This window comes from Marmota marmota, unplaced genomic scaffold, assembly GCF_001458135.2.
Source record: "Marmota marmota marmota unplaced genomic scaffold, marMar, whole genome shotgun sequence".
In the NCBI taxonomy this organism is placed as follows: Eukaryota; Metazoa; Chordata; class Mammalia; order Rodentia; family Sciuridae; genus Marmota; species Marmota marmota.
The window spans coordinates 9,523,751-9,545,872 of NW_025999932.1; the positions used below are offsets into that span (position 1 = coordinate 9,523,751).

Genomic DNA, 22,122 nt, shown 5'->3' on the forward strand with positions numbered 1-22,122 from the left:
CAAGATCTCCTTTTCCCTGTAAAGGAACTGGTGAAGTTTATCATTTATTTACAAAGTATTTCTCTGACAATATAGTCCTTGGCAAGAAATTTTTTAAAAAATTACTTAACTCATTAATTAAAGCATGTTAATCCATAAAAATCAAAGATAGGATTTCTATTTTTTATAGGCTTAAGTGAATTTAATGACTTTTAAGTCAAAATTCTATACATGTATTCAACATCTTTTTGATAAAATATATTTTAAATATATTCCATTACTTTCAAATGATAGCTAAATAGTTACTCTTAGAAAGATAAGAGACCAATATGTGTTGAAGATCAAGCCTTGTCAGAGTTTATTCAAGATCAATATGATGTCTACGAAAATGCTCTCACTATTGTTCTATGTATTAAAAAAAACTTAGAGACCAATGAAAACCCACTGGAATCTGTATACTAAAGTGATTTTCCATGTTTGAGAGTAATGTATGTGCTTTCTCTTTCCTCGTTATATAATTTATCATTTTGTTCTTTAAATTAGAAAGAACTTTTGAGTTTTGTTGCAGATTTTTTGGGGGGAGTTGACATATGCAGATATCCTTATTGGTAAATAATATAAATATAGTATAGAAACTACTCTATTTACTTATACTATATACATAGCCACTCAAGGTTATCTTATAGAAAGTGAGCCCTTTAACTTAGAAAATGCTGTAAGATATTAGACTTCCCTGTGCTTTATCACTTTAAGATGGTAGCAAAACTATATCTTAACTTTTCTCAAGTAAACACATCTGGAAAAGGTTCTCAAGAACAAAATCTATTTTGAGATACAGTTATTTTCTTTCCCTCCCTGCATGAAATTGTCCCCTATAGTATTATAAAGTTATGACAAGATAAACTGATTTATTTTAATAAGAAGAGACACTGATTTGGCTTCCTATGTACATTCTTTTTCATATGAAGAGGCACAATAGGTAAGCATTTTGTCAATATTAAATTGTAATGAGAAATTGTTTGTTTTGCTGTAGATTGTAAGTGAGGGTAAATAATGTTAATCTGAGGGATGATAATTTTGATTCTTTGATACTTCAAAGCACAACAGGCATACACAGCACCGTCTGGCAGAATTATTAAAGCAAGTGGAGAAATAGTTCCTCTCTGGATTGCTGGTGGAAGATGGGGCTAGTCAGAAGTACTTCTGAAATTAAAACAATAAATCCTTCTACCCATAACCTAGTATCCTATTTATAATCATTAGAGGAAAATATTGGTCATGAGAAAACACCTATATCACATACAAAAAAATTTGGAGACTAGGGAGTTTTCTATACAAAGAAACTGGTAAGTAACAAAAAGCCAGGCAAGGACAAGATATGAAGAAATTGGAACTGTCACCACTGATTGGATCATAAAATGTTGCAACCATTTTAGAGACACCCTCGTAACACTAAAAAAGTTACATGTGGTGTGATCATATGACTCAGCGTATGGAATTCACTCATAGGTATGCACCCAAAGGAATGAAAACTCATGCCAACACAAAAGCTTTTGCATGAATGTTCACAGAAGCATCATTCATAAGGACCAATGAGTAAAAGACAAGCAATTATCCAAATATCCATCAACCGATGAGTGGATAAACAACTATGGGATATCCACACTGTGTAATATTATTAAGCCATAAAAATCCACCAAGTACTAACACACATTACAACATTGATGAACCTTGAAAACGTTATACTAAGTGAAAACATTATGTTAAGCCAACCACAAAAAGACTACATATTTTGTGATTCCATTTATACAAAATATCCAGAATAGATAAATCCACAACAGAAAGTAGATTAGTGGTTTCTACTGGTTGGGAGTGACACTATGGCGGGGGGGGGTGGTTCTAGAAAATGTCCTAGAATTAGTGGTGGTCCTTTCATAATTCTGTGACTATATTTAAAACAATGAGTTTTGCATTTTAGAAGGCTAAATTTCATGTTATGTCTTAATTTTAAAAAGTAGATTTTAAAAAGAGATAAGGAACAGAAAATTAAACTTCTTCTCCTTTCTTCTTTCTTAAACAAAAGTTGTAATAACATCAATTATCAGTTCCTCTGGAAGTACATTTCATGTAAAGTTTGCTATTCCCATATGAAACATGAATTTGTGTTTCTCATTTTGACAAAAAGAACAAACAAGCCACTTTTCCTCTAGGTGACTTTTTCCTTCTGAAATTATGCTGCTCTGGTAGTAAGCACACATCTGAGTCTATCTTCTAAAATGACAGCACCTGTTCAGGGCTGTTTATACAATTCCTTTGCAAAAGCCAGCCATCTCCCAAAATAAGGGTAGTGGGTTTCATAAATGTCAGCGCACAATTGAATCATCTCATTCAAAAGCTTTAAGTAAATATACAAACTGAACTTAAATAAAAGAGTAACATTGAACAGAACGAAAGGGAACTGAAATTGAGCAGTCCTCAAAGCTACAGGGAACTACAGACAGTGTGTATGTGCATGTGTGTACAAGAAGTGCACATGTGTGGGTGGGGCAGTTGGGGGGAGATCTTTCACCATGTAATTCCACTGGTCAGTGGTGGACTGATCATCAGTTCAGATAACCAACCTTCTCTCATGCAAGTGCTCTTCTGTAAGACTCCCATGAATAGTATTCCTCTGAAGCACAGGATTAGGAATCAGTGACAAGCCCCAGAGACCACACTCACCCCTTCCAGAGCAGGGCAGCTCAGCGCCTCCCTGACACTTCCTGATGCTCTCCTCAGCAGACAGCAGGCAGGAACGTGGGTGCTCACACTTCTTCCCATACCAGCCTGCTTTGCAGTCACATCTCCCACAGTTACACTGTCCATGACCTTGACAATGAGAGCAGGAAAAGAGAGAAAGAGAGAGCAGGAAGATAATGAAGGCAGAATTAGTTTTTAGTTCTCATTCTAACCGTGAACGTCAAAAATGAGCCAGGATCGTCACTGACAATATAAAAACATTACTGCAAAGTCACAATTTTCCCAAAATTATTAATGATTGGTTTATATTGATTGATTATGAGGGGCAGAGAAAAGCAACAACTACAGCTAAGATAAACAGTTCAGAGGGCTGTAACCTGGGATCTACCGAATTCCTGATAAATGGGATTCTATTGGTCTGTTGGGACCCAAAGGAGCGGCTGATGGATTCAGTCATTAGTTCATGTGGAGAGGAGCCGTAGGAAACAGAAAACAAGTTAATTTTGAAGAAGGAATTCGTTTCTTTCTAATGAACCGCTCAACTGATCTTTATTTATGAAGATCCCATAGAAAGGCTGAAGAAACTTAGAAAGCCTGGGGCACAGACTGACAGAGGCAATGAAATCTAGAATTTGGGAGAAGTTGATCTGTTTTACCACAGTTTTACTGGGGCATAACTGGTAAATAAAAACTGCACATATTTAAAGTGTACCACATGAGGTTTTGATACACATATGCACGTGGTGAAATAATCACAAACAGGCTAATTAGCATATCTCTCACCTCACACAGTTACAGTTGTGTGTGTGTGTGTGTGTGTGTGTAGAACCATTTAAAATCTACTCCCCTCACAAATTTCAAGTTCACAATACAGTCTTACTAATTTTGGTCACCATGCCATGCCCTAGTTCTCCAGAACGTGTTCATTTTATAATTCTGGAAGTTTGAATGCTTTTATCAAGGGCTCCCCATTTCCCTCACCCCTGCTTCTCAGTTAACCGCCCTCCTATTCTCTGTTTCTGGAAGTTCCGATTCTTTTCATTCTCACATGCATATAAGGGATGCAGTACTGGTCCTTCTGTAACTGGCGTATTCAAAGGTCCTCTAGGTTTATCCAGGTTGAGGCAAATGATAGGGTTCCATCTTTGCTTTAGATGAATGCCATTCCATTATCTATATTTAGCACATTTTCTTTGTCCATTCATCTATCAACAGACACTTAAGTTGTTTCTCTATTGTGAAGAATGCTATAATGAGCATGGGAAGGCAGATATCTGAGATAAAGATGTTACTTCCTTTGGATACATACCCACAATATATTAGGTCATATGGAAGTCGTATTTTTAATTTTCGGAGGAACTTCCATGTTTTTCATAATGGTCGTACCAATGTACCATGCCACCAACAATGGGTGTGTATTCCCTTTTCTCTACATCCGTGCCAACACACATTTTGACTTTTTATATTGGCAGGTGTGAGGTGATGATTTATAGTGGTTTTGATTGGCATTTCCTTGATGATTACTGATAGTCTGTACTTTTTTTTGTATTTATTGACCATTTATTTTCTTCAGAAAAAAAAGTCTATTCAAGCTTTCTGATCATTTTTAATTGGGTTATTTGATTTTTTACTATATAGTTGTATTAATTTTTATATATTTTGGATATTAACCCCTTATTGGATCTACGTCTTTCAAATATTTCCTTCCATTCTGTAGGGTGTTTTTTTCCATTTTGCTGATTGCTTCCTTTGGTGTCTCAGAAACTTTTAAATTTGATATGCTCCTACTTATTTATTTTTGCTCTTGTTTGACTGTGTTTCTTGTGTCATACTGAAAAAAAAAAAGTCACTGTGAAGCCCAGTGTCATGGGGCCTTTCAGCTTCTGGACTTAAGCTTGAGTCTTCATGCCATTTTAGGTCGATTTTTGAGTATGCGGCAAAATAAGGATCTGATTTCATTTTATTACATGTGCATAGCAATTTCTCCAGTGCCATTTATTAAAGAGCTACCTTTCTTCCTGCTGTGTTTCCTTGATACAATTTTTATTGGTTCTTTTTAGTTATACATGACAGTACAATCTATTTTGATATATTTATACAAGCATGGAGTGTGTCTTGTTCTAATTAGGATCCCAGTCTCGTGGATGTATGTGATGATGGGATTCACTATGGAGTACTCATATATGTACATAGGAAAGTTATGTCAGATTTATTCCACCACCTTTAGATCATTTTCTTAATTTCTTTTCTGGATATTTTGTTGAAGCAAGACCTGATCTTCTGGAGTATCCACACTTCACCTTCTTCTGCCATTTACTAAGTACCACATGTTTATGAGGCCTTTAGCTAAAACCAGTAGCCCCTGTGGAGTTCCCAGTCCTTAAAAAACAGCCTCATAGATACAAAAGAAGTCAGAAAAAATATTAAAATTTTGGACACTTTGACACAGTTTGTAAAGAATGTGATGAACAGTGTATAATACAGCAAAAAAACAACTCATCAATTGAATAGTGGGTTCAGCTCCTGCTTCTGCTAACTACAAAGTGGGGCTACTCATGAGACCTCTCTGAAGTTCAGTTCTAAATTTTTAAACAGAAAAATAATACCTTATCTATCCACATTTATTGAGAAGTACAATGTGTATCTTAAAATGCTACATGACAATGAGCTGCTGTTATTTTTATTCATTTGAGCCCACGCATGTAACCAAGTAGAAGAAAGCCTGGTCATTTCTACTGAGCTTTTCTCAACTCCTAATAAACATCCAGATATTCGTCATTGCAGACCAAAACCAAGTAGATTTCTATAATTGTTGCAAAAATGCATGAAGAATTTGAAGGCAATAGAAATAATGTACTTTTTAAAAGTCAACCGGGGCGATGCCGATGGGTGAGAACCCAGGCTGTTTGTCTTTGGCATCTGATTTAATGTAAATCATGCAGAATGCAAACTGGCCTTCAGTGAAGCCTGGTCCTTAGATCACCATTCTATGAGCTTTCTGGGCTCACCTTCTAGTTTGAAGAAACTGGCAATCCATATCTACCAGAGCTTTTCCCCATTTATTAACCTTGTTCTTAAGAAAATTCTATAAAATCACAGGTCAAAGTGAGGTAGCATGTTAGAGGTCATTGGATATAAATCTCTCATTGAATACCATATTCAATTCACTGAAGATTTCTTGAGCACCTACTATGTAACAGATTCTATTCAACAAAGGTCTGTCATTAATCCTCTGACTTGGAGTTCATCATTTTAAAGGAATAAAATGTGATTGCTAATAAATACATATGGCATGAATATGATCATTTAGAACTTCCAAGAGAATTTTTCTAGTTTATATATATATATATATATATATATATACACACACACACACACACACACACACACACACACACACATACATATATAAAGAGTTCTGTCCCATAGGTTGTTTGGTTCCATGGCTTTTCACCATTTATCACACCTTAAGAAGTTTCTTTTCTTCTTTTCAATCCTCATGCAATTTAGGACAAACACTGTGATCAGAGATAGACTGAAAACGCATACATAAATAACAGTTTTTAAAATCCAAACCTTTACCATTTACAGTGTAATCAATTTCATTGTTTAATAGAGCCGTGACTTTAAAATGCTTGTAAACAAGAGGTTTCATTTCAGGGACAGTTAGATGTCTTAGGAAGAGGCTAAACAAAGCATAGAACATATTGCCATTTGCGGAAGACTAGTTGACACTATAACAGCAAAACTGAAAAGCAGATTGGAGGAGGAAAAATCTTTACTTTTGGAAGTTTAAAATGGCTGTAAAAATCAGAACAAAACGTCTAACAGAGGAGGGTGCCAGAAGTCTGTAGCTACCCAAGAGGAAGCCACCTGCTGCTGTGGCCCATCTGAATCCATGGCAGGGTATGTGGCTGTAAGAGGCTTCCCAACCCTGGGCAGGTAGAATGACACAGAAGCCTTGGGGGCAAAGGCAGGTGCTGAGCAAAGCCCATGACCAAGGAAGCGCCGTCCCAACTGTGGAGCTGGCACACATGTTCGGAGCAGTCACTTTCTATCCGAGCTCCATTCACATGTCGACATTTTAAAAAATTGTGGTAGAATAAACCAAATCGTCAAAATGATCAGAAGTTAACACAGTGAGATGTTCAGAGTTAGAAACCCATTCAGTGAATGTCAAAAAAAAGTCAGGTTACCTGTGAAGGCCTTAATTGGTTTTAAAGGAAATGCAGATGCCCTATACTTGAAAGAAGAAATCTCTGGGAGTTCTTTGCTTTTAAGTCCGAGATACCCTTTGCTTTCTTGTCACTCTGTTTCCCACAGTCAGCTTGCCATTCTCTAAGCCCTGTTCCCCTAAGGCCCTCTTATTACTGTACCTCTAATGTCCTATCCCTTTGCCATTTCAGTGCTTTGCTAAAATCATGGGGGAACAAAGGGTGCAGCTTATAAGCTCCTAGAGCATTACTTCCTGTGTACTGACTGCCATGTCACCAATGTCATTGAGGATTGTTCCAATAAACCCATGCTGAACTTTCAGTCATTGTCAACTTTAAGCAAAGCTGGGTGGAACACGTATGTGCCCTTACTTATTCCGTGAGTATGATGAGCCCTCGTTGCCTGTATTTCCCACCTCAACCTTGAACCTCAGTCTTTGCTTTAGCTACCCCAATCCTGTGGGTAACACCCCTGCCAACTGATGGCTGGCACACAGTAGGGCTTCATGAGATCAGGTTTCTGCTGTGCTTGGCTGTGAGATGAGACTTTGCTCTGAACAACCAAGTCTCAAGGTGGGAGACTACTGTGGAGTCACCCACTTCTATGTCCTTCACATTTACCATCAGGATTCAGTATCCACTGAAAAGGACCAAGCTGAGCAGAGCAGGGACACTAAAATAGGAGTGACTTAGGTAAGCCACCCATAAGGAATGAAGTTCCTGAGAGCCACTGAACAGAGGATAACCAGCCTACAGGATAAAATAAGGGCAGGGGATGTTTTCTGAAGGCTTCATCACCTTGGGATTTTCTAAATCAACTGTCTCAATGAAGATCATAGAAGAAGCAAGTGTATAAGTAATAGAGAGGTCTCTAAAAATCTCATCTACCAAAATGAAAAACAGTGTTAACAACAGCATTGCCTGACAAATACTTATTAAAGATTGACTGATGGGAGTTGAAATACATATATAATTTGGCTGTTTCGGTAATGAAAAATCATATACTACATTTTCCAAAAACTCAGTCATGCGTAATCAAAATAAATTTCAGATTGATAGAAATCCCACTTTAAATGAAACTGCCCATTTTCTACAAAATCCTTCATAAAACTAAATCAGTGGAGTCAGAAAAGCAATTAGAAATACAAATGATTAATACCGGAGTCTGAAGAAGCTGTTGAACCAGAAATGACTTGGACATACCAGTCATTGCACCCAGATTCTGAAGCAGGTATTGAGCCTTTCAGAGAAGACAGGAAATGGTGACATAGCAATTTATCTTCTGGAATTACTAGTTCCAATTTCAATATAAAAGGTATTCCAAAGAGAGAGCGGGGAAACATTTGGTAGGAGTAAAATCAGGAAGGTGAAAATGACTGGTTTTGATAGAGAAGAGTTTAGACATGATAAGATGTGTTCAGCATGAAAACCCTTCACATTGCCCTAGCACGTTACATCCGGGGCTTTTATAAACAAATAATCAGAATAGCATAAAAGAAGAAATTAGCAGATTTTTTGTCCTTGATTTAGTTTTGCCACTATCATCTTTGGGTCTCGTCTCAATTTATCTTTCAAATGAACAGAACGAGCCAAAGGAAATTTTATCACATTGATTTGGGATGTAATGCTTCCATGCGCGTTTGTCAAATCTTTGTGATTGTTAAGCCAGGAGGAGTTAATTTCATCGCTTCCAACAAGTATTCTTTAAGCTGTGTAGGCAGAGGATCAACAAAATAGAGATGAAAGATAGAGACTGATTTTGTTTATCCCTGATCTCAAACATCAGAATGATTTAAATAAAAGACCCACTTTCCAAGGATCTACATGCATGTATTCTCTCCCTCTCTCCCTCTCTCTCTCTCTCTCTCACACACACACACACACACACACACACACACCAGTGAAAGGGCATCCAGTGCTCAATCTTGGCAGGAATTGCTGCCTGTCAACGTGGTTACAGGGCTGTAATCTACACTGCCTGGACACGAGGGTTCACAGCATGACCGTCATCAGGTGGCACCCTGGCCTGAGATGACAGCAGCTAGACTTGCTCTCAGGCTACCCTAAGAAGGGTGTTGACAATAAACTGCAGTTTTTATTTATAACTATTATGCTTTTATGATTTTGAAATATCAGCCCAGGACAAATTCAGCTGATTCTACTCCGAGCAAACACTTTCTGCTGCAGAGTATCTTTCTTTCTTTTTAAATAATAAAAATAATATAGCCATGAAAACATATCTAATGTTTACAAGGAAGTACTTACAAAATAACATGCTGGCCATCAACAGGGAAAAGCTTCAGGGAATAAATTAGACCTAACTAGTACTTGCTATTTTTAAAAATTCTATTCAAAGTATTGATTTTCCTGTCAAGACAACACACTCTGAATATACCTAATCATTTCTATCAGTTTCTTTCCTCAGTGCTGTGGTAATCCACAATGATGAATTTCCCCACATAATACACTTCTATCAAATGAATCTATTTTCCAAACTATGCAACCCTAAGCCAAGATTCTTCTCACATACCCATCATTTTTGCAGGCAAGAGAATTTGAGAGATAAAGTTTAAGATCACACTATAGTGTATTTTTCCAATTATAGGATTTGGGGTAATAAACCAGGGCAATAAAGCACCATCAGAGATTCAGGATTTATTTCAGAATCAGGATGCAAATTGAGCATAACAAACAGAATAGTCAGTACATCAAGCCATGGCTGGTCACTGCAGTGTCTCTGTGTATGTGTGTGTGTGTGTGTGTGTGTGCAAGTCATGATTGCGTGCAGGTGAATGGACAAACACACACAAATACCAAGTGGATGACAAACAAGTGGAATGAAAACAAAGGGAAAGAAAAAGGACTAATTAGGGGGCAGGAAGTGTGCTGCATCCTGTCTGACCCCATACCCATGAAGCCCTGGGTATATTCACATCTGCGTGAATTATTAATTAGATGAATGGACAGAGTGAGCATGAATGAAGAAAATGAGAATGCCAATTAAAAGCCTCAACTTAAACTAATCCACCCAGAGATTTCCCTTGGACTTAAATAAAACCAATATTCACAGGATGGCAAGAATGGCAGCTAAAAATAAAACTGCATTTCATCTGGGCCTTATTTCATCCCAGCCTGTGAGAATCACTAGAGAATATTGATGTAACTGAATTACTTCTGTCTCATAACACAAAGACATTAACATACTCAATAATCAACTGCATGGTACCTGTCCTACCGTGCAACTTAGACTAATAATTAGGAAAATTGTAAAGTCTGGTAACTCTCGAAGCATAATACATAGAATTCTATAGATTTATTAAGAATGAGGAAATAGCCCAGAGATTGATACCTCCCCAGATCATTATGATGTCCAGAAAAGCTTAGCTCTATAGGAATTTGGGCATCCAGAGGATAGTTCTCACAAAGTAATTTATTTCCAAAATAAAGTAAAAGAACTTTGTTTCATCACCTGGAGTTTAACTACATAATGACTTAGGCTGTACCTGTTTTCAGATGACACTCGATGGCAGTGTGAACCTCATCAAGGTATTTAATTTCTCTGGAATGATTTCCTCTTCTGTTAAAATGCAGATAAGAGTGTCTTTCTCCCAGAGTTAGTGCAAAAATACAATGAAATTATTTTGTATGAAGAGCTCTGTAAGAGTCTGACAATGAGATCTCTGTTAATGTGAGTTTCTTATTTCTTTGATTCCATACTCTAAACCTGAGAGCCACACTCTGGAGGACTGGCCACACTTGTCTCACTTCAATCAAAGAACGATAAGATCACAATTACAGACTGAGGTCTCCTAGTAGCTCAAACTGCGGCTGATGGCCAGACACTTCTCCATCTCTGCCTGTCCACACCCGCGGCACAGAGGCCACATAGAAAAGGATGAAGTCAGCCAGGCACAGTGGCACATGCCTGTAATCCCAGCAGCTCAGAAAGCTGAGGCAGGAGGATCCAGAGTTCAAAACCTGCCTCAGCAAAAGTGAAGCACAAAGCAACTCAGTGAGACCCTGTCTCAAAATAAAATACAAAATAAGGCTGGGGATGTGGCTCAGTGGTCAGTGCCCTGGGTTCAATCCCGGGAGAGAGGGGTGGGGGGCGGGAAGGGTGAAGTCTTCTTTCCGGAGCTTTCCTGATTAACCCCACCAGCCATGCAGCCACAACTGCCCAACTGCCAAACTTCCTCTGCATCCTCACAAGCTAGGAAAGAAAGCAAAATTCAGGGAAAGGGAAACAGAGTGGAAGTGGGAGAAGGGGGAGAGGTGAAATGGGAAATTAGATTCCAGCGAGCCCACCATGGGGACACCTGCTCAACCACAGCAGCTCTGAGCCTGGATAAGGCATGGGAGCAGTTAGCTTATGAAGAGACGCAAGTGTCAACTGAGTGCCATTCCTCGTTTTGTCCTCATGGTGACACAGACCAGCTCACAGGACCCTGAAGGTCACTGTAATGAATCTGTCAACACCACTTGAAAGTCAGAATCAAGGTTAGGAGTGTAGATTTAACAAGGAGAATATATTCAGGTTTAAGGGGTGGGGGTGCCAAATCAGCAAATTACAAATGTAACTGTAAAATACAGCCTGATTTATTGTTCCCTTTGTTTTCTTAATTTAAACTGAAAAATCTACATTTGGCTTGCCAATGGTCTTCTATGCTCATGATGTCTGAGCACAAACTGGATGATAACTTCCTGTATGGTCCCCACTTTCCGTAAATGGTAAAACATCCACCCAGACAACAACACTAGAAATAGGACCCTAGCACCTGTCTGTCTAAATCATCACTAGCTCCCCGTCGCCTGTATTATAGAGCCTGGTTCTTCAGCACAGTAAAAAGTAGCCCCATTGTTCTTCCTCACTACCTTTACTTTGACCATCCCTTCCCTTCCTAGTTCATTCTGTTCATTTCAAACCCATTGTAATGCCAGGCACAGATCACACCCCTCCATTCCTCCGGCCTAGGATGCCCTTCTCATATTTCATTACTTGCAAACCCACCTTTCAAGGCAAAACCCCACATGTGTGTGACCCAATAGCATCCAACAATGCAGGAGCCTTGCCTGCATCACCACCTCTGTGAAGAGCCACCTCACCCTAATTAAAATGACAGCAGCCCCTCAATATGTGTTTGGCAAGTAGAAGCCACTCAATAGTTGCTAGCCATTTTATTACTGTTGTGTTGATATGATGATAATGAAGAATACTTATCTATATAATGGATGAGAGGGGTAAAAACAGAAAATAGTGTTCCAAAAATATTTAGCAAATGCTCTGGAGGAAGGAATCATTGAGGACGGAAATCCTTCTGCAGTGGCAAGTTTGAGCAGCGGGCTTTCTTGGCCTTTGAGGTTACATAATGGTGATTGCACAGGGCAGCACTTTTATCTCCCTTTGCTGGCAGACTTTCAGATCAGAGCAGCTTTCTATCTATCTCCATGCACCCACCAGTCTGTCGGGCTTAGAAATAAATGTATATGCAGATGCCTCTGCCCTCTGGATCGTCAAACATAACTGGACTGAAAATCTGTAACTACATTTTTGCTTTTTGCTAAGTGACACTCTTTCAGATAGCTCTGACTGCCTTTTTATTGATGTTATTCAGTTTACCATTAGCTCTTCAGCTGTGTTTTTTTTTTTCTTGGCATTTAGATCATGACATCCATCAAATGAAGGATCATATTGGTTTATTTTATTGATGGAACCAACAGCCCAGATGTTGCCCAGTCCCTGGCAAATAATATCTGCTCCATTAATATTTATGGTATAAGATTTTTTAATCCATTTATTGATATTCAACTCTAGCCTATATTACAGGATAATGGTGTAAAAATCCTATCAAAGAGTTGGTGCAGAGAAATATCCCCGACACTGTATTATCCTAAGGTTTGTAATATGCTACTGTGGTGTCCTGATGACAACTATCCTGTTCACGAAGCTGCTCTGGTGTCCTCAGAGTTGCACTGAGTGGGCATCTGGAGCTAATGGTCCTCTTCAGTGAGGAATTAGACTAATTTTAAGAAAGCACGTGGGCTTCCATCGTAAGCCTTGGCCAAATGTGTGAATTCTACAGAGTTTCCCAGGTTACGAGTAGGAGCTCTGCAAATGCCCAGAGCTGTAGAAACATTCGGTTTCTTCCACAGTGTCTTCAAGAATCGGAATCAATCTGGAAAAGAGTGAACAGCCTTTTTATGTAAAGATAGGAACGAGAGGAGCCCTTACCTGAACAGAAGTCATCGGAATACCGGTCGTAGACAGCTCTGCAGTCCCTTTCGTCACACTCACAGGTGTCCCCGTGAATGTCTCCCCAGTCCCCAGTTGGATCGACATCATGGCAAGAACATTCACCACACACGCAAGTCCCTGGGTGGAAAAAGGAATTTCATCCAGGTGCAGTCGAGAAGAACCAGGAAAGAAAGCATCTCCCATGCTGCTGCTCTTTTTTACTTGGAAAAGACACATTTCAGATAAACATGTTCTAAAATGGAAAATCACCCTCTGAATTTGGTAGCAGAGAGTCCTAACAAATAAACAACAACCTCTCTCGTCTTTGATCAGGTGAGACAGAGGGACTTGTCATTAGCACCGTGTTAGTTTCTCTCAAAGAAAATGCCACAACAACTAGCACAACGTCATCTTTTCCCTCTAGAAGCTTACAGTCTGTTGGCCAAAAAGAAAGCCAGAGAAAGAAAAGAGCCAACAGTGACAGCAGGGGCACTTGACATTTCGTCAACCAGGACATACACGTGTGTGAGTTCAGGAGGGAGGGCTCAGCGTGGGCTGGAGGGACAGAGGAGGAGGAGAACCTGAGGAGGCTGAAGGAAGCGGGAAGGTGGTGGTGGGCATGGGGGTCCCAGTGCCCGCAAAGGAAGACTGAGAAGTCAGTTTGCTGGAGGATGAGTCCAGGACATGGAGGCTGCTCGGCGTCCAAGTGAGAAGTGTACCTCCGTCACTAGGATGTGTGCAGATCATCAGTAGCCATCTTTAGGGCAACAGCTGATCCTCTGGGGGCAAATAAAGTTAGATTTCTTTCCCCACATCTCCCCCCTTTATATCAAAATAAGTAGTAATTGAATGAAAGATTTAAATGTACAAAATAAAACCAAAAATACGAAAAAAAAAATCCTTTATTCAAACCCCCAAAGCAGAATTACTAAAACTATAAAAAGAGACAGATTTAACCTCATCAAAATCTGGATTTTGGTTCAGGAACAAAACAACTTAAAAAAAAAAAACACTAAAGAAGCTGAAACAAACGTTCATATGTATGCCAAAAATACGTGCACATTTACAAACATGAATATCTCTTAGGAATCAAGACATAAAGGTTAAATATACCTGATGTAAAACAAGCAAAGACCAGGAACAACCTAGGAAATTTCATAGAGAAGGATGGATGGATCAGTGTAAGCAAGGATTACTAAGAGCCAGGCTGAGGCTTTAAAGCAGCGGTGAGCTGGGGTTACTCTGGATGCCTGGCTGTGGAGGCAGAAAGGACTGCCAGAATCCAGGGGTGGTACAGGGTAGGGCAAGAAGCATCTCCCGCTCTAAAGTGCAGGACAGAGCAGCAACTCTGGGTGACACCTTCATGGAATGCACTCTAGATGTGGGGTATTGTCCAGCGAACTGTCCACTTCAATCAATACTTCCAACAGAAAGGAAAAGCACACCTCAGGAACGTGAAATGTGATTATGTTACTGAAAAACAGCTAGTGACCGGGCATCCAGCAGTGGAGAATGAGTGTGGTAACAATGTGTGTGTCCGGTGGATTACAAAGCCCTCATTAGGAGCAATAATCAGCTTGTTGCTCTATGAACACGGGAAGAGAAGCAAAATATGTTACTCAATGAATAGAATCAAACTACAACCTGGTATGGACAGTATGATTCAATTTTTGTGTCTACTAAGAAGAAAGATAAAAGTAGTCATATTCCTTAGGAGGGTGGCATGGTTTTGATGTGAGGTGTCTGCACAAAAGCTCACATGTGAGACAATGCAAGAGGTTAGAGGTGAAGTGATTGGGTTATGAGAGTCTTAACCCAATCAGTGCATTAATCCCTGATAGGGACTCACTGGCTGGTAACTGCAGGCAGGTAGGGGTGGCTGCAGGAGGTGGGTCCCTACTCTCCCCGTGCTTCCTGACCATGTCCTGGGCTGCTTTTCTCTGCCACAGTCTTTCACCATGACATTCAGCTTCACCTTATGCTCCAAAGAATGGAGTCAGCCATCGATGGACTGAGAACTCTGAAACCGTGAGCCCCCAAATAAACTTTTCCTCCTCTAAAATCCTTCTTTTTTAATCTTTTGGTCTCAGTAGTGAAAAAGCTGACTAAAACAAAGGGCATGGGAGTCACACAAGTGAATTTGAAATTAAAATTTTAATAATAATTTAAATAAATAAGTACCAAAAAAAGTCATGTATCTAAATACAAAAGGATGCTCTATCTGGATGTTAAGATGATGTATCATTTTCCTTTTCCCCCTTATCCTCTATTACCTGAATTCTTTTTAAAAAATGGATATGTTCTACTATCATAACAGTATAGATGATGGAGGACAGGGACCACTGGCCACTAGCTCCTCAGGCCTCGAATGAGACTGAGAGTGCCCCAGGTGGTGGACGACCAAGAACATTTCCCATCACCAGGTGGCTGTGCCTGCAACCTGGTGTTGGGCTAAAAATCAACCCAAGGCGAGTGTGAGCAGGGGCCAGTGTCTCTCTTGTCCCTAGGGAGGCGGTGATAAGAAAATGTGCCAGAGCAGACAGGAACGTGCCATCTGAGAGAAAAGGCCCATCTCAGTGCTCTGCCTTCTAGTCCCCTGAGCCTTCTGAGCTAGGAGCCTCACTTAGGCAGGCTGCAGGCAGTACCATGGAGAGGTGGCCCAGTGGGCGTTTCCAAGGGTCACCTGCCACTCAGAGCCCACACAGCTCTGTGGCAGAGCCTTTCCCTAACCACAGCCCAACCCACCTCGCTCCTGCCTCTCCTGGTTCAACATCTGAGCAGTCCCATTCCACAGCAGCACAGCTCAGGCTTCACACACTGACAACATGGGGTCTAGGCACCCTATCAAACCAAAAGGACTTGAGCAGAAAATATGTCCCTATACATGAAAAGAAGCACAGAGTGAATTAGTATGACATACAGCAAGATCTAGTCCACGTAAAGAGAGGACTCTATGAGGTTGTGCTCTGAGTTTAGGATTCTTGATTTCCTCTTTCTATTACAGAACTTTGGCACATGGAACTCTTTTCTCAGTTTTTAAAGCTTTCCAGGTCAGCATGACCTATTACAACAAAAAATTTGTTTATGAAAATGAAAACAATAGTTTTCTCGCTTTCTAGAATTTTATCATTTTATAGAAGGAAACACAGCCATTATTTATGCCTCAAGATAGGCAATGGTCCAGTGTAGCCCTCTTTTATCTACCTCAAAGGGAAAAACAACAAAGATTTTAAAAACTGTCTAACAAATTTGATTTTACATCAACTATCAAGTAACTGTAGTTTATATTTTATCAGTGTGAACAAATTTTTTAAATTCCTGCTTAAGATCAAATTTAAATTTCACAGGGCTATTTGATGAATAGTTTCAATATCATGTTCCTATTAAGGCAGACAGAAGTTAAATTCATCTACATCAATTCTACATTTTAGCCAAGACTTGGATTTACTCATAATTAAAAGGAGAGGGTTTTCTGAATGCTCTCTGGATAATTAGATGCTCATACTGCCGATGGTTCTGTTAGTCAAGAGACATTTAGCAGAAGTATCTACAAGAATTGCCTTTTAGCTGTACTGTGCTATTTCTGGATGTCCGCCAAAGAAATTACTGTCCCTATGTCAACCGTTTGTTCAGTGAAGCTTAAAGAATGACAGCAACTTTCTTATCTTTCTGTTTTCTGCTCAGTAAAGAACAAGAAAGAGAAGATTGTTGGTAAGCACTGATTTACATCGAAGTAAATGACATAAAAGACAAGTCCCTCCCACACTGAAGGAAATAGAGAGCCGTGTTAACAATTAAGAGCTCTGTTTGCCTCCCGATGATGTAGTAGCGTTTACGATGACACACCTCTGTTACTGCAGACTCTGCCATCAGGAGCTGTGCATCTTCGCTTGCTTTCCCAGGGGGGGATGTCGCACTGGAATTCGCATTTGTCTCCATGCCAACCAGCCTCGCAGTAACAGTTTCCACAGTAACACTTCCCATGGCCTGTACCCAAAAGAATTTTATACAGTGAGGAAAAAAGCAACTTTTCAAAGCAGTATTAGCTTTCCACGTCTTCCCGATTATTTTTGCCTTTTAAAATAATATGAACCCCACATTCCTTACTTAAAATAATCAGATTATATAGTTTTCCTTCAAAACATCATGATTACACTTATCCCAGCATAACTATGTAAATAGAGTAAGCTAGTGTGTCTTTTAGCTTGACCTACACAGACAGCAGACCCAACCAAAAAGTATTTCTAAAGAAATGATGTGAATGACTATGAGAATCTATTACTTTGCCATCTCAGATGCAAGCATCAAACGCCAATGAATGCACGCATCCACTCTAAGGGCATTTCTTGGATTAGTTGTTACATTAGTTTATTTGAGATCCACTACTGGGGAAACAATGGCACATATTTACTTAGATAAACATTATTAATGACTGAAACATTTTGAAGCCAGAGGAAATATTTCACCTTTCCATTCAACTGTGTCGCACGAGCTGTTGTGTTTTACCACATGGAAAAAAGGTTTCCAGCTAAGTCAGGGTTGAGTCCTGATTTAGCCCAATCAAGTACTGTGGGCTCTCACTCTCACAATCAAATTCTTCCCCTGTGTCAAGGAGACACAAATGACAGTTGGGGATACCTGTCATCTAGGGTGCAGGGGCCACTGGTTCAGCCCCCACCTCTCTATAACCTCTTACCGGCTCACTGTGCTGCTCACCCACCCACAATCCACAATGAACGACTTGGTCATTCCCCCTCCGAGTCCAGTCAGCCTCTACGCTTCCCAAAGATACCTTCTGGCACCCTCTCTTCTTTGTGGGTATGCCATCCCAGTATGAATGAACGTTCTTATTCATGTTTTGTTTCTTAGTCTATTCTTTCTATGTTAGAAGAGTTTGTATTTATCTGTCTATGGAAAAAGTTTTTGTTCCTCCAACTTTCTTCTCCTACAGCCAAAATGACAGAGGACCCATGGAAAACTGACTGTGGAGCAATTTGTCAACCTCTTCAAAGCATATTTTTCATTCTAACATATGGCATCTCTAGTCAATGACAAAAGCATTAGTAGGGCCTATGAAACTCCCATAAAAAGTAGAAAACACAGAATATTCTAGTCTCCAGTACCACTGGTGTTTAACAAATGGTGTTTAACACTTCCATCTAACAGATGTGCATTCAAGAGACAGAGAAAGAGTGATGAAGAGGAAAAGCACTCTAGGAATAGAGAGGAGAAAGGACTTAAGAGTAATGTCATTTCTTATCTAAATGAGTAAGTTGACGAATCCATAGAAACCTCCTAAACCCATAGACAATGGCCATTTCTATAACACAATTTGTTATTTAATTTGATCCCTTAAACAAATGCAAAGGATATTAAATGATTTAAGCAGCAATAAAACATAGTGTTTATACATTTTATTTATTAACAGAGATATCTATGTGCACACACAATGAAATTACATTTATAGCTGTATCACAAACCTCAGGAACTTGAGGAGATACTACAAAAAAGCATGATTGCATGCACTTTTCTTCTTATGAATCAAGTTTTAGAAAATTCCATCAACTTCTTAGGATTATAGAAATTACTAGCTGTTTAATGTCATGAAATTTTCACATATGGTAATATATATATATATATATATATATATATATATATATATATATTATGTGTGTATATACACTTAAAATATATATATAATATATAATATATATTATATATACATATTAAGGATAACCATAATACTAACAAATAATCATAAAGATAATTAATTTATACCCACATTCTTTATATATTTATAAAATTCAGTTCTGAATTAGGGTTCTATTAAGAAATCATGGTGTTAAGGGTGAATAAGAAAACAAAAATTATGTAAAGCTACACCTGCCTGAGATAGAAAAAAATTAAACAGAGGTTATATAAGTCAAATGAAAACATTGTAACAATACACACTGTGACAACTGATATAAAATGTAAGCTTTAGGACAACATATATTCTGTGCCATAAACATAACACTGCATTGTGTAAACTGATAGAGCAAGAAAATCTCTTTATATAGTGCTTCACAGATGGACTATAGAATCATCTTTCAACAGATTGGTTTCATCTGAATGACAATAACATGGAAAGACCTACCATCCTAGACAATGTCATCCCCAGAGGCTCTTTACTAGGTTCTGGTATCTGTGGACAGAAACTTCCCAGAAAATTGCCTAAGCCCCAAAAGTGAAAATAACAAGAAGAAAGAATGAAGTTGAACACTTCCTGTCGTGCTGTTTCAAGTTAAATTTGCGTATTTCCACATGCAGATGGACCAGGCTTTGGTGATGTTTGTTGGGACACCTTGGCCCTGCAGCACACACTCCTTTCTTATTTTTTCATCTGTAGTAATTGGAAATCAAATATCAAGATGACAAATACATAATATTTGTGGGAAGAATTATCTAGCTTTTCTAATTATTTTGGACTGAACCCTTTAGGGGAATTTTCAGAGACATCTAGATTAGGTCACTAACTTAGAAAAATAAATTAAAGATTCTGGGTTTTTTTTTTGTTGTTGTTGTTGTTTGTTTGTTTTTATACCAGTGGGTTCTGCAGCCAGGAGACCAGGAAGAAGGACAGAACAAAGCTAAATCAAGAATATCTGGAGGAGGCTACCCTGGGAACAAAAGCAATGCAAGGGGACAAAGGGACGGCTTGCCACGTGCTGGCCCTATTGGATCCTGATTCTCCAGGGAAACACTCTCTGAAACCACCTTTTCCACATACAAGATAAGATTCCACGGACTGCAATCCTGAAGGGCATGAGTGAAATACAAGTTTCACAACAGGAGAGAGGGATTTGCCTCTCTGAAGTGATTCTTGCTGTTCTCTGCTTCACTCTTGTGACAGTCAAGATTGCATATGAGACATCTGGGCCCAACTTGTGGGTGGAAGGATGGGAGGAGGAGGCTCTTCCCATGAGCTGCAGACTCCCAGGTATGAGGCTGTGCTGAGTGGTGAGGGGTCAAGACCATTCTTTTCAGAGTCAGTCAGAAAGGAGTCTGAATTCTACCATGAATGGGGGAATGACTGTGGGTAAATTGTCCAATTTATCCAACGCCCAGTTTCCACATCTGTCCCTGTGGTTAGACGTAACTCTTACTCTAGAGTGATCTGTGAGATATGACATTATGAGTTTGAAGCATCTGTTGCAGTCCTAGCACTAGGAAACCTACAAGAATTAGTGCAATAGGAAAACAGCTTGAATAATGATGGTTGTAGAAAAGTTTGTAGAAGAGGTTATCTAATCAGATATGGGGCTGGCTATGGGAGGTAGGTTCTAGGCTAACAGCCTAGTGAACTGCCATTTACTCAACAGGACACAAAACTCTCTGAAGGTTTATGATTTAAAAACAGAATGAAATTAAAATATAAAGTCAAGAGATAGGATTAAAGAGAATAAGAACAGCTAAGGTGAAAAGGGGAAAGATGACGTTCCATTTAAACCACTTCAGAGCCCTGCAGATGGTGCACTACCATAATGATGTGGCTCTCCTCCAGGGACAATCAAGTTTCACATTGAAAAAGCACTAGCCACTCTAAGTGCTTTAGGCTAACTCCCTTCTGTATTTCCCAAATAAGCAGGTTCAAATTCAAATAGCACACCAGAGCAGAAACCTATGTGGAGACAAAAGTATGGTAAAGGTACTTCAATGAATTTCTACAGTTAATATACATACCTCCACATATCTCTTCTGTTTCATCATCTATGCATTCTCTGTCATCACACTCACAGAATTTACCATAAACAAGGCCATTTCCATCCGAATCGTCACATTTACACCTGCCACAGTGACATGTACCTAAACCATTAAAACAAAGAAAGATTGTTTATTATGTGCACATAAGTTACAGCTAATAAAGTTCTTGTCTTGTTTCTTTCAGGTGAATACACAATTCAGATCAATTCAGTATTCCAGTTATGCATTTCTGTGGGTACGATGAGGTTGAAAATAAGCTATTCCTTTTTGAGATTGCCATGGCACAGCATTATATTTTATATTATGCAGCTCTTATTATTGACCTCTAATAGTTTAATGAATATAATTTGACCTCTTCAGTGCAGAGCTTGTCCCTTCAACTGATGCATAAATGAATATCTGCTGATTACACCTGAGTCTGAAGTGAAATAAAGCAGAAAATTTGAAGCATTGTGAGGAAAGTAACTTTGCTTATCTTTCTCACCAGGATTTATTCAATGCTTTGCATAATGTTTGAGCACACTATTTACATAATAATATTTTGGGAATTAATTTCTTATCCAATGCATGAATGGAAAGCATATACACCTCTGATAATTTCACATCCTCAGCATGAACTTACACCTTTGCTCATAATGACAATAAGACCTAGTGGGTTTTCTTAGGCATAGATTCCTGGAGTGTCACAGAATCTCAAAGCAGCTCAGAGTGATAGAGACACTGGAGTCATCTGGTCTACCATAGCCATGTGCTTATGCAATTCTGAAGATCTGATTACATTCCCCAAGAATGATTTCATTGACAGTAATATCACATTCAGATGGTACCAGAGATAAGATGTCTTCTTAAGAAAAGTGTACTTTTATATATATTCCATGTTTAATTGGTTATCATAGCTATAACTATATAAAATTAAGACTTTATCATCCATCAGATTCTACTCTAATCTCTGGAAATCCAACAGTTCAAGTCAGCCATAATCCTCTTCTCAGAGCTAGAAATCAATGTGATAAAATAGAGAAGTGCAAAGTGCTGCAAAAACACATAGCAAGGGGATTTAGCTGAGACCTGGAGGCCAAAGGTAGAGTTCCGCAGGAAGCAGCTGAAAACTGAGAGCTGTTTTAAAAAAATCGCTAAGCGAAGTGAGTGGCGAAGAGGTTCAGTTACAGCAAGAGACAACAGCAAAGGCTCAGGGGCAAAAGAGGATAAAAGGAA

At 39.1% G+C, this 22,122-nt stretch overlaps 1 protein-coding gene across 1 annotated transcript in view; it reads right to left on the reverse strand.

The window, feature by feature from the left end:
• Itgbl1 (integrin subunit beta like 1) overlaps window positions 1-22,122 on the reverse strand; it is a 231,896-nt gene that overhangs the window by 101,745 nt on the left and 108,029 nt on the right. Inside the window, exons 4-7 of the mRNA XM_015484114.2 lie at window positions 20,887-21,009; window positions 17,011-17,151; window positions 13,162-13,302; window positions 2,701-2,847 (exon numbers count right to left, since the gene is read on the reverse strand). Coding sequence (XP_015339600.2) covers window positions 2,701-2,847; window positions 13,162-13,302; window positions 17,011-17,151; window positions 20,887-21,009 — 552 coding nt within the window. The remainder of the gene's footprint in view (window positions 1-2,700; window positions 2,848-13,161; window positions 13,303-17,010; window positions 17,152-20,886; window positions 21,010-22,122) is intronic.